The sequence below is a fragment of the Telmatherina bonti genome, assembly GCF_933228915.1.
Source record: "Telmatherina bonti genome assembly, chromosome: 9".
Taxonomy (NCBI): Eukaryota; Metazoa; Chordata; class Actinopteri; order Atheriniformes; family Telmatherinidae; genus Telmatherina; species Telmatherina bonti.
Genome location: NC_136627.1, coordinates 25,914,006 through 25,927,672, shown reverse-complemented (window position 1 = coordinate 25,927,672; position 13,667 = coordinate 25,914,006). Strand labels below are relative to the sequence as shown.

The window sequence follows — 13,667 nt, the reverse complement described above, 5'->3', positions numbered from 1 at the left end:
CATAATAACTGGAAATAGTAAGAATAGACAGATGCAGGCACACATATTTGACAGGGACACATACACTCACCACTCTCTGATGTTACAATGACTTCTTTTATTATTGAACAAAACATGTTTTCCCTTAAAGTCAAAGCTTTATACTTCCTCAGATGATGATCACCACTGACGTCCTCTAATCAGATCACAGTATGTTGATGATGACGATGATGATGATGTCAGCTGCCTTTGTTGCTAAAAAATTATATCTCATTAAAACGATTGTGTTGTCAGTAAAGGTAAAGTACGGAAAAGCACAAAATCATCACAAGTAAAGATTGATTTTTTTTTCCTTTTTATGCACAGTGTTTTTTAACCTCACTGCACAATAGCCTATACAACACTTTCATTTATCGACTCCAACTATTAGCCCACTTGTAGTCTAAATGTAAATTCTTTTTGTTGTTTAATCTTATAAAATTTACCCAAATGATATATTTTTCAATGCAAAACTCCCCATTGAAACATTCTAGCACTATAAGTCAAGCCTTTTCTTTAAAGAAGACGGCAATGTTGACAAGATCATAGTTTTTCACATAATCAGAAATATCTCTGCTGGTGTCAGTTTAACCCTAACTAACATTTTATAACACCAGGATGTCCAGACAAAGCTAAACTTGCTCCTTTAAAGAGTGGAAAACTGTTATGTTAATGTTTCTTATTTGCATAGCTGCTGGAAAACAATGCAGCGGCAATATTTTCTCTGGGAGTTGACATGTGGACCAAAATATGTATTATATTGATAAAAATCTTCATGTAGAACAGCTAATTGTCCCTTGGACACAATAGGATCAAAACTACCCCACAAATGTTACTAAAGTTTTCTTTAACATCCATAATAAATTATCATTTTAGTACCTTTACTTTAAAATACCACATTTTATTCAATGTGTTACTTTGAACATGATATTATGTCTTTTTCATGAAAAGACTAGTACATTAAATGTCACCCTTAATATTATTAACTCCATCACTGTCATGACCTTACAAATTGAAAAAGGCAAATAAAATGTAACCTGGTAATTGGAGTGAGCCTGACAACTTTCTGACCCCTCAAGTGTTCCCCCCCCCCACCACATCTGAATGACATTGCACTTTGATCAAGAGACCATGTAATTGAACCGTTGGAAGAACAAGTTAACTTCAGCTGTCGTGTTTTGATTGTTTTTTGTTTAATTATTTTTTCCTTTCTTTTTTTTTTCGGGGGAGGGAGGGTGGGGTTACATTTGGATCAACAGGGGTGACAGTTATCCAATCCCCTTACGAAAATAACTGTTATGTTTTATTGTCCAGGAATGAGTCATTTATATTCAGCTGCAGTGGGTCCACATACATGGCAGCTGCCATATTTATGCCACAAATTTGCTATGGTGTCTCTGAATGGACAGACAACCTTGTGTGTGACATGAGAACCCTCTGAGCTGTAAATATGAAGCATATGCTTTGTTTGACGGGTGCTAGAGCACCGTTTTAGATTTAAAAAGACCTCAAATGGTAAATAGAAGAAGACAAAACAGATGTACACAAAATGAAATCAGTTTCCTGCAGTGCATTCATCGTTGCACCTGAGGCCACTGATCTGCTCACAGAGGGGGAAATGTTTTCATGTCTTGAAGAATTTTGACTACTGACTGCTTCCGTTTGTTCACAACTTTGCATGTCATTTTTATGCCCAGTATGAAAGAAAACTACAAAAATCACGAAAAATCCATGAGGATGGATGCTGAAAATCCCAGAGAGCTATGCTTTAGTAACCTTTTATTTTTGCCAGCAAAAGACCCGGATGTGCTAAAGACCACCAGTGTTCCTGGGTATATGTCCTGCCCTTCACCAGTAAAGAATCATTTAAGGAAATTCCTATGCAGGCAGTGATCCAGATGACCTCCAAAATCTAATCTCTTGTTCCTTATTCAATGTCTGAGATGTCTTGAAAATTTTATTAAAAGCAATTAATTTATTTTTTAGTAATGTTTCTAACACACAGGCAAACACACACCACAGGAAACACAACCTGTTGCATTAGTGTCAGTAAAATGAATGATAGAGTAGTCAGTTTCCTATAGTGGCGGATGTACTACTGATAAGAGCATATTTTGATCATGGTGTTTTCATGTTCACTGAATATTCCATTTGGTTTCTCATGTACATGTTGCTGAGCATAGCATGACTATCCCACGACTGCACACGGATTACCCATATCCATGTTTTGTTTGTTTTCGGCTTCTTCTTAACCTTGATTATTTTTCTAACATGCAAGCAAAATAGTTGTAACCCATTACTAATTGCTGTGTGGTGTACACTTTCAGTGAAAAGTTTGGACACAGTTTTCAAATAAATCCAGAGGGAAAGTGTGTCTAAACTTTTAACTGTTAGTATATACTTAGCATACTTCATACTTGAGGAATGGCCTTATTAAAGTTAAGGTAATTAGAGAATGCAGTGTACATCAATGTTTACTTTGGATGGATGACTTAAACCCATTTCTCTTGTGAACTACAAGGATGTTCCCCATTCACTCCAGGAGAGTTTAAGTTTCCTTTTTCAATGTTTTCTTTTGAGTTTCTTCAATAAGAATATGTCATTGTGCAGCTGCTGGTGCTTATAACATGCAGAGATACTTAGCTTTTTTTAAAATTAAAGTCTTAATATCTTATAAAATCCTTTATAGTCTTCAACTGGTCTCTCTGCATCATATGGTTTTTGGTATTCCTCTCTGGTTTCAGTAGTAAAATATAACATTTTGGAGCAAATATGCAGAAAAGCAACCCAAAGCTTGAGGCCAGAATGGCAAAGATCTCCACAGCTACTGTAAACTTCCCAGGAGAGCTGACATATGCTGGAATAAACGTGACCCAGACTGCGCTGAATATCAACATGCTGAATGTGATGAATTTGGCCTCATTAAAATTATCAGGCAGCTTTCGAGCCAGAAAAGCAAGGACAAAGCAGAGCACTGCAAGGAGTCCGATATAGCCCAAAACAGCCCAAAATCCTACAGGGGAACCTAAATCACACTCTAGGATAATCCTGTCAGAGACATAAGCTGTATTTTTGTGTGGACGTGGAGGGGCCAAAGCCAACCACACCACACAAACCAACACCTGCAGTAAAGTACAGCCAAGAACACTTGTTCTCTGGAGCGGAGCAGAACACTGAAGGACTGTGTTGCCTGGCCTGGTAGCCTTAAAGGCCATCAGGACTGTTATAGTTTTAGCCAAGATACATGATATAGACAAGGCAAAGGTTATGCCAAACGCTGTGTGGCGCAGCTTGCAGGACCACTCAGTGGGTTGGCCGATGAAGGTCAGAGAACACAGGAAACATAGAGTTAGGGAGAAGAGCAGCAGGAAGCTCAGCTCAGAGTTACTGGCTTTGACAAGAGGTGTGTGACGGAAACAGAAGAAGACACACAAAACGGCCAGTGTTAGAGTGGCTCCAAATAGGGAGAAAGCAGCAAGGAGGGCCCCCATGGTCTCTCCATAGGACAGGAACTCCATCACCTTTGGAACACACTTGCTGTGATCTTCATTTGACCAGAACTCAAGCGGACAACGTGAACACTCTGCAGAATCTGAATGAAAAGCATGAAACAACAAAACATGTTCCTACTCAGATTTATGGGATTAAATTTGATATAACATATTTGCACTGCTTAGCAATTATATAATTTAAAAGTTGGCTTCTCTTACTACTGGAGTTGCTGATCTCCCCAGCCGTGCAGGCGATACAGGAGAAACAACAGATAGGTTTGTCTTGAATGATAGCCTGTCGGAAACCTGGCGAACAACTGTTGCTGCAAACAGACAGTGGCCTCTGTAACATTAATAAAAATTAGGTATCAGTTTGCTGTTCCTGCACTCTACTGAAATCAATTAAATTCAAACTTTTGGCCTGGATTTTACACAATTATCTACACCAAAAACTAAAATTTGGTTGTTACCTCTGGAGAATCTGCAGCCCATGTTATGCTGATTCCATTCATGGTAAACTGCTTTCCGTTTGGTAGTGAAGCATCGTAGCTCCCTACAGCTACAAACACAGTATCGCCCTCTGGGTTTCTCTGCCAGTTCACCAACTCATAAGCTGCTGCAGGGTCTCCTTTATCATCAAAATACACTCTCTCTCCTGAATGAATTGTAAAATTCACATCCTGGAGGTGTTTCACAACCTAAAAATACAGAAGAGTGCAGAGACTGACATCATGGGAAGAGTGCATTATTTAGATGTTTTGCACATTTCATAGACTAATCACTTACCTGATTTGGATCTAAATTATCTTGCACTTTACATGACGGATTGTCTGTCTCACCACTTCGTCCACATTTTGCCATGCCGTGAATAGCATGAGCTACAGCATACACAGCCTTATACACGTTGTTAGAGATTCTTAGTTCTGAAACATCTGTAAAAGGATTGTTTATGTCCTGTAGTCTCTCATAACCGGAGCATTGTTTTGTGTTGTCCAGACTTGACCGGAAGCTGCAGCCAAATGTTGTTTCCCAAAACTCTCTGAGCAGGTTGTTCTGAGGTTCCTGATTTGGGTTAACCTGTAAAAGAAATTCTCGCAAACCTGTGATTTTGGCTTTTCTTATGGCAAAGCCCAGAGATCCTGTCAGTATGCCAGAATATTTTGTTTTAGCCAGGTGTCCTGATGTAATCCAGGATTCACTGCCCACCCATTGCAGGCCAGTCAGATTCTGCCTCAGAGCTTCTTCAAGCAGAACATCCATCTCAACCTGAGCAAGAAAGGCAACTAAAACACTTGCTGTGCCTCCACGGATCACATTGACCACCCTCTCAACCTGCTCCTTGGAACCAGTCCTGGAAATGGCCTCAGAATATTCAACACAAACACCCTCCTGACTTGCAGCTGCAATAAATGTTGCCATCCCATTATTTCCATAGTCATTGTCACTTCGGACTGCTCCGACCCATGTCCACCCAAAGTGCTTTACAAGTTTAGCCAGGGCTCTGCTCTGGTAATAGTCACTGGGGATGGTTCGGAAAAAAGATGGGTACTCCTTTCTGTTACTGAGACAAGCACACGTTGCAAAGTGGCTGATCTGTCCAGAAACAACAGGAGAGAAGAAAAGGAGACCAAAAAAACATTTTAAGTTTCCAGAGATTAATACAAGTTTTCACTTAAAAGGAAATACATCATTTGAACTCTATAGGTTTTATCTGTGGAAACCTACACATCTTATTTCTAACTGACATAATCATTGCAATAATCATTTCAATAATTTCAACATTACAAGTGATCCCTTTCTTCTACAGGTACTTCATAATTCCGTTACTATCAAGAATTTGTAATAAAAATCACATAATTTGAAACAAGTATCCATATATTCTGAATATGTACCATTGGTATTTGGAAAATCCCAGAAATTTGTAACATAACGATGGTTGTAGATGACTCAGAGGATCCAATGATGGCTTTGACAGATGACTGACCAGAGCAGGTTTCCCCGATAACTCTTTCCTGTCCATTTATTAGACCCATCACTGCACGTGTCGAAGGAAGTGTTGAACCACAGCTGTCAAATATCTTATAACCAACTGTAATATTAGGTAGTAGAGAGCTGCTGTTGTTGATCTCTTCAATGGCAAATATCATTGTTTGTGCAAAACGAAATTCTCTTAAATTTATCCTGAAAAGAAAATGTATAGGACTTTTTCTTCAAATAATTTCTATTTGAGAAAAACAGAAAGATAATAGAACAAATAAAATTAATACCTGGAGCATTTAAGAGAATCTGGAGTATCAGTCGAGGAATATAAAGGCGTTGAGATGTAGTCGTGAACGGAGAAAGCTCCTCCAATGGTAATATCACCCTTCTTAGACAGCAGAGGAAATTCAGCGCTCCCCAGCATTTCACATGAAGCAGTGTCATCAACTGCTCCTACGGTTCCTATGATAACCAAAAGGAGTAAAATTACATAGATGCAGTCATACATGTTTTCTAAGAGATACAAGTGTCACAGAAATCACTTCTTTGTAATGATGTCTTCCTTCAGTGACTAATATGTGTGTCTCAAATGGCAAATGGCAGTGCTTTATATTTCTACACACAATGAAGAAGGCAGTCCTCTTATCAAATCACAGTGAGCTGCTGATGTCAGGCTGACTCCCTATTGCTTTGTAGACATTTTTTTAAACCAAATGCAATTGATATATCATGAGAATACTTATGACCAACACATATTTACTTCTTTGTGGCTGGGGATATCAATTTTTTTCTGTAGAAGTGGGATACTTATTTTGTTGCGTATAGGGGTTAAAGTAGGCCAGGACTGAGCCCCAACACAGCAACAAGCTGGTGCTGCATAAGGAGCAATAAACATCTCTAATGACTTTATGTTCATAGCTATTCATAGGCCATTCTGGCCTCAAGCTTTGGGTTGCTTTTCAATATATTCACTCTTAAATGTTATATGTTACTACTGAAACCACAGAGGAAACAGTAAAACCTCTTTGTGGTGCTTTTTCTGCAATAATGTGGATGCTTATTTAATTAAAACCAAGACATGGAGCAATAACATGGAAAAACTGCCACTGGTTGTCATGGCAATGTCCTTGCCTACCTGGTCTGTGATGTGAGTGCCTACACAGCAGATTAGTTTAGAAACTAAGCTCATGTCCAATTTAAAACTCAGGGGTGCAGAACCAATACAGCTTTAAAATAGAAAATAACAGCACCGTGGTGATTTGCACAAAGGTACGGGAAGCTAAAGAGGAGCTAGCTGTAGTTAGCTTGTGCTGGCAATAGCAGACGTTTCTAATGTTGATATTTGGATCTTAACCACTGATCACATTTAGCACCTCTTACAGCAACAGCATCTGCAATTCAAAAGTGTGGCAAACTGAGTCATTTAAAAAAAAAAAAAAAATTCAAATAGTAACATATAAAAAGTGAGGGAGACAAACAAAATGGTCAAAAATTGGAATATTTAAAGTGCACTATTTACAAAAATGGCTCCCTTGTTGATTCCAGTCTTAAACTTTAGATGAGTTGCATAAAGTTTTATTGAGATATTACTCAGGTCTGGACATTTTGCTCACAGGTACTATTATTGTTATTATTGTGTCTGATATTTGGCAACTTTATCTCTTTCTCCAAGCAGGAAAGCAGTGAAAAGTTAGTCCAAGTATTTTTTTTTTTTTTTTTAAGTGAGGTGCTGGAACACCTGATAATGACAGCAACCCAAAGCCGTTTTGTGGTTTAAATTTTCACCAAAACAAACACTTGAATAAACTACAGTAAGTAAGTAACAGACGTCACTGTGCCATCAAACAAGCCTGGAACAAAGATGCTAGAGAACTTAAAACTGTTTCCACTTTTAACCACCATGTCAGATATGGCTGTCAGCTGTGGCAGCTGTTTCAGTGATGGCAGCTTAATCACTTTTAGATCTTTCTCATTTGCAAATAGTTTGAAGAGATAAATATTATCACCATGTACGTAGACGGTAAGAGGACCCTGTAAGAATACTGGCTGTAGGACAGTCAGAATATTGGATGGTATGAGGTTGTTTGTGATGTAAGTATAAGCAAAAACTTGCCGAAACGTTTTTTTTTTTTGTTTTTTTTTTGTGTGTTATTTGCTTATATGCTGTTGTTTTTTTTGTTTTGTTTTTTTGTTGTTGTTTTTTTTTTGTTTTTTTTTGTTAGAGCGATGAGGTAGGTTTTGGCATCTTTATGCCACATTTTCATAACACTATCAGAACACTCCATAACGCTGACAATTGGTCCAGAGTAAAAGTGGTAAATACACCCTAAAATAGTGAAAAATGACTGGTCCTAGATTCTGTGGGACATGGTGTTGGTTCACAGCATGCAGCTGGGCCAGAATATCAGACCAAGACAGAAAAAAGGGCTATAGATTACCTTAAGCTACCTGTTATTTATATCAATATTTGTTAGAGCAAGGTTTTTCGCTGTTTGTAAATGGCCTTTTATTTTTGGCTACTATACAGCAAAGAGATGTTGCTGTAGCTCTCTTATTCTTTGAGTAACTACTGAATACTACGACAGCTTTGGATGTTCAGATGTTATACTGAACTGCATTTCTAAAGCTCTTTCTTGCATCCTGCATGATGTTTGCATGTTCTGTTGTTTCTAAATGTTGTACCTCCTCAAAATAAAGTCTCTAAACATCACCACAGAGTCGATGGAAATTGTAAACATTTGTTCTGCATTTAAAAATTAAATGCCTGTCTGCCCAAGACTTTTTTTTATTTTGGCACAGAACTTTATTCTGGGCCGCATGTGGCCAGCGGGCTGTTATTTGAGGAAGTATGACCTGCAGATTAAGTCAGTAAACAGATGTTTAGATGTCTCAAGTGACAGCAGCATCAAGTAGGATCACAGACAAGTTAAATGTCAGTGATAGTAAGAGGAAATAGAAAAGATGTGGAAGAGAAAGTTAACATAGGGGCCGCTGTAGTTGGCGCACTCAGGTCTATGACCCCAAAATTGGGATAGTGCTTCGTACAGAAACAACATCCATCAGCCGCCGTCCAGAACAGTGTACTCCTTTGAACAGAATGCTGTTTAGAATCCTCAAGTTCCAAGGCCTCTGGTATAGGGTGCAAGTTTAACAGGCTGACCTACAAACATGGAGACAAAGTTAGAGATCACACAGTTGTTTAAAGAATTACTTCTAAGAAACATATGAGAAAGCGAACCAGGAGAAAGACAGCCTCAAGTTCTTTGATTTAGGTCTGTGATTTAATTTATAATCCATGAACACAATGCAAGATTTAAAAACAGACACAAAGTCTAGTTGAAGTAGGACCTCACTTCTGACCCGAAGAGGGAAATCCACCCTATTCCGGCCGAGGACCATTGTCTCAGATTTGGAGGTGCTGATTCCCATCCCAGCCGCTTCCCACTCTGCTGCAAATTGCTCAAGCGACAGCTGGAGATCACGGCCAGATGAAGCCAACAGGACCACGTCATCTGCAAAAAGCAGACCCAATCCTGAGGCCACCAAGCCAGATCCCCTCAACACCTTGGCTGAGCCGAGAAATTCTGTCCATATAAGTTATGAATAGAAAGTGATAACGGGCAGCCTTGGCGGAGTCCAACCCTCACTAGAAACTAATCCAACTGCAATGCGGCCCAATGCAGTGGAGGGAATCAACCCTTTCGTCAACCGGGGTAAACCCCAATGTTCAGGCACCAAGCTGGGGGCTAATGAGAATTCCCACACCTGCTCAGTGTCTCTCACCATGAGCAACTTCAGAGTGGAAGAAAGTCCAGCCTCTCTCGAGGGTACTGGTTCCAGAGCCCAAGCCATGCATCGAGGTGAGTCCAACTATATCTAGTCAGAATGGCTCAGCCTTGTGCACAGCTCAGGCTCCTTCCGCACCAGAGAGGTGACATTCCACATCCCTGGAGCCAGCTTCTGCAGCCGAGGATCGGACCACCAGGGTCCCCGCCTCTTGCTGCTGCCCAGCTCACACTCCGCCCAACCCCCATGACTCCTCCCACTGATGGTGAGCCCACGGGAGGTGGGGCCCATGTAACCCTTTTGGACTGAGCCCAATCGGACCCCACAGGCAAAGGCCTGCCAGATGCTCACTCTTGTGCCCAGCCATCAGGCTTGGCTCCAGGGGGGGGGCCCAGTGACCTGCATTCCGGCAAAGGAACATTTCCACCCATGGTCGTTATCATCATAGGGGTCTTTGAGCCGCATTTAGTCTCGTCCCTCCCCTTGACACCTGTTTGCCATGGGTGACCCTATAAAGGGCATAAAGCCCCCGACAACATAGCTGCTAGGATCTTCAGGACACACAAACCCCTCCAATGTGGTGGCTCAGGGACCTGTGATTGCATTATTTAAAAAAAAAAAACCTTTACAGTGCCGGCTTTTCTGTTTAGAAGCAATAATCTTGCAGCGACTAAAAAGCGTTATAAATATTTGTTTTAATAAACCTGACCAGGCCATGTCTACCATTTGGTTTGGGTATGTAAAATGAAAATTGTTTGTAAAAACATTAGTGTCAAGATCCAACCATTTTACCAATTTTATTTTATTAGTGTTTTTTCAAGCATTTGTTAAAGGGGGAAAAAGTGCTTTTGTCTTTGCTGGAACTTTAAAAAAGAGCACCATACAGCCATGTACCTTTTTAAATCAGTATTCTTCATTTTCAATAACCAAACAACACATTTATACTATTTCCTTTATTTTCAGAATAACATATGTGTGAAAGAACATTTTGTACTAACTGAAAGTTAAACAGCTTCAATATCAGGATAAAGACTATTGCATTTAATGAAAACAGAAATAAATTTAATAATAATAAGAAGAAGAAACCTCATTACAAAGAACAAAGCAAACTACACAATACTAAGTAGAAAAGTAAACAATGAACATAGGTGGGGTGTTTAAGATAAAATTATGTCATCAAGATTATACTTTTCCCAAAATGTGTTTCTTTGTGTTCAGTTCAGGCCTCAGTGCAAGAATAAAGCATTTTGGTGCAAATATACAAAAGAGTATGCCATAACTTGAAGCCAGAATGGCAAAAATCTCCACAGCAACAGTGAATTTCCCAGGAGAGCTGACATAAGCTGGTATGAAGGTGATCCAGACTGTGCAGAAAATCAACATGCTGAAAGTGATAAATTTAGCTTCATTAAAATTATCAGGCAACTTTCTGCCCAAGAAAGCAAGAACACAACATAGTACAGCTAAAAGTCCAATGTATCCCAACACAGCCCAGAAACCGACAGGTGACCCCAGAGCACATTCAAGAATAATCCTATCCTTATAGTTAGTCATATTTTTAAAGGGAAAAGGAGGATTTATTGTTAGCCAAAGGACACAAATTATGATTTGTATAAGCGTGAAAGCCAAAACACTAAGTCTCTGTTGTGCAGGCCCAAACCATTTCATCATATTTCCGCCTGGAAGTGTTGCTTTAAATGCCATTAATACCACAATTGTTTTTACAAGAATACAAGAGATGCAAAGGACAAAAGTGATTCCAAATGCTGTGTGTCGTAGCATGCAGGACCACTCGGAGGGTTGGCCAATGAAGGTCAGAGAGCACAGAAAACAAAGAGACAGGGAAAAGAGCAACAAGAAGCTCAACTCAGAGTTGTTTGCTTTCACCAATGGAGTGTCCTTATTGATCAGGAATAAAATGGCTGTTATCAGGGTAAGAAGCACCCCAAACAAAGTAAAAATCACAAGAATTTTGCCCATGACTTCAGAAAAAGAAAGAAACTCAGTTCTTTTCAGGACACAGGCATCTTTGTTCTGATTGGACTGAAATTCTTCAGGGCACTTTTTGCAGTCATTAGAATCTGAAATAAAAATAATATTTCTATTATGTTCTGCATAATCAGGTACATTATGAAATCAGAAATGGAGGTGTTTTTTTTTTGGTTTTTTTGGCACACATGTAGTATTGCAGGTTAAGACGAGGTTTGTGGTACCTGTAGTGTTGCTGATTTCCCCAAGTGGACATGGTACACAGTCATAACAACAGACAGGTTTTCCTTTTTGAAGGACTTTATGGGTCCCTGGATGACAGCTTGTACTGCACACTGATATGGGCAACTTGAGAAAAAATATGTAAAACATTTTTGAAACAACAATTCAAGATAATATTATTGAACTTACCAAAAGAATTTTCAAAGTCTGTTCTTTACCTCTTTGCTTCCTCCTGGCCAAATTATATCCTCGGTGTTGAGAAAAAAGATCTGTCCAGGAGGCAGGGAAGCATCATAGTAGCCAACTGGTTTAAAGAGAACTGATCCATCTGATCCACGCTGCCAGTTCACCACCTCATACTTGGCCATTGCTGCACCGGTGCTGTCAAACCACACCTGATCACCATTCCTTAAACTAATGTTCACCTGCTTTAGAGACTCCACAACCTGAAATAAAATGCACACATTAATGTCTGTTAGTAAATTGATGGAAAAACAGTGTAATATATATCAGATTGGTCTATTTTACCTGCCACGGTTTAATGTCCACAGTATTTTCACACCCTTGACTGTCTGAGCACTTCATGATGCTGTGTAGAGAAGAAGCTACAGCATAGATTGCTTTGTATATGTTATTGGAATATCTCAGCTCTTCCACATCGTCATCATAACCTCTGAACTCTGTTAGATCTTTGTTCTTGCAAGTTTCTGGAATACCATTCATATTTGTACCCTTGCACTGAAGTTCTGTTTCCCAGAAATCTTTGACTAAATAGTCATGCAGTCCACTGATGTTGGCCTTTTCCACAGCAAAGCCCAGTGATCCTCCCAGAACACTGAAGCTGGTGGGAGTCACAAGGCTGTCGGCAGTGATCCAGGCCTCCACACCAACAAACTGCCGACCAGTGATGTTGTAGAGATTTAACTGCTCCAGGAGACTGTTCATTTCTACATGTGCCATGAAAGCAACAATTACACGAGCAGTACTCTTTTGGATCACTTCTACCACTTTCAGGAGTTTCCCCGGCTCTGCTCTGTGAAATTTCTCTGTATATTCTACACACACTCCTTCCTCTTTGGCTGCAGCAAGGAAGATGGCCATTCCGTTGTTTCCATATTCACTGTCACTGTTGACTGCTCCAACCCATGTCCAACCAAAGTGTTTAACCAGCTGGACAAGGGCTCTGCCTTGATACAGGTCACTTGCAATGGTTCGAAAGAAAGAGGGATACTCCTTCCTGTTGCTCAAACACTCACAAGTAGCTGAATGACTTACCTATGAACACACAACAGAAAGATGCAAGTGGCAGAGTAAAAGAACAGTAAATATGACACAATGGAATCCTCCGTACCACTGGTATTCTAAAAGGTCCAGTGGTCTGTGACAGCACAATGGTTGAAGAGGATTCAGACTCTCCAATGATAGCATGAACATCTGATTGACCAGAACATTTCTTTCCCAAAATCCACTCATCCCCATTCATCAGAGCCATGGTTGCCTGCATTGAGGTTAATGTTGAGGCGCAGTTGTCATAAATTCGATATCCAATAGAAACATTAGGAAGAAGAAATGTACTTCTGTTTATTTCCTCAATAGCAAATATCATTGTCTGGGCGAATCGAAACTCCCTGAGGTTGACACTTGGGCAAGAAAACAGACAATAAAAAATTATGTTCATTGAAACATCATGAAGCAGTAATTTTATAAGCTTTGAGAATTACCTTGAACATGTGAGGGGTCTTGGTTTCTCTGTAAAGGAAAGTTGAGGCTGTGTGAGTTTGCTGTGGATGGAAAACGCTCCTCCAATCATCACATCTCCTTTTTTATACAGCAATGGAAACGTTGGACTCTGCAGAATTTGACAAAGAGGAGCATCCTCCCCCGCTGTTCCACATGCCATGAGGAGAGTCATTAAAACCAGTTGTGTTATTGATGATGACATTATCATTCTTAAAGACTGTGATGGGAAGAACAACTCAAGTTATACTGACAATCCTGTTGTCATTGTTATAACCAATCAGAGATAAGTGAGATAGGACAGCCTTAACATGCCCTCACCATGACATTATTTTATGAAAATCATGTGATTTGGCCCCCAAAGAATTTAGGATTTGGCTATTTGTAAAGTAAATGTGTTTAATGAAATATGGTCTATTGTAACAAATAATACTATTAGCATAT

General features: G+C 39.7%; 1 protein-coding gene across 1 annotated transcript; it reads right to left on the bottom strand.

The window, feature by feature from the left end:
* Positions 1-2,681: 2,681 nt before the first annotated feature.
* LOC306760190 (uncharacterized protein) lies at positions 2,682-13,386 on the bottom strand (the record flags this gene model as incomplete). Its single annotated transcript, XM_079245983.1, has 13 exons — positions 2,682-3,610; positions 3,729-3,852; positions 3,980-4,207; positions 4,296-5,102; positions 5,402-5,690; positions 5,777-5,951; positions 8,574-8,649; positions 10,464-11,356; positions 11,489-11,612; positions 11,705-11,932; positions 12,015-12,761; positions 12,838-13,126; positions 13,208-13,386. 13 exons carry the CDS (start codon positions 13,384-13,386, stop codon positions 2,682-2,684), a joined length of 5,088 nt encoding a protein of 1,695 aa, XP_079102109.1.
* Positions 13,387-13,667: the final 281 nt, after the last annotated feature.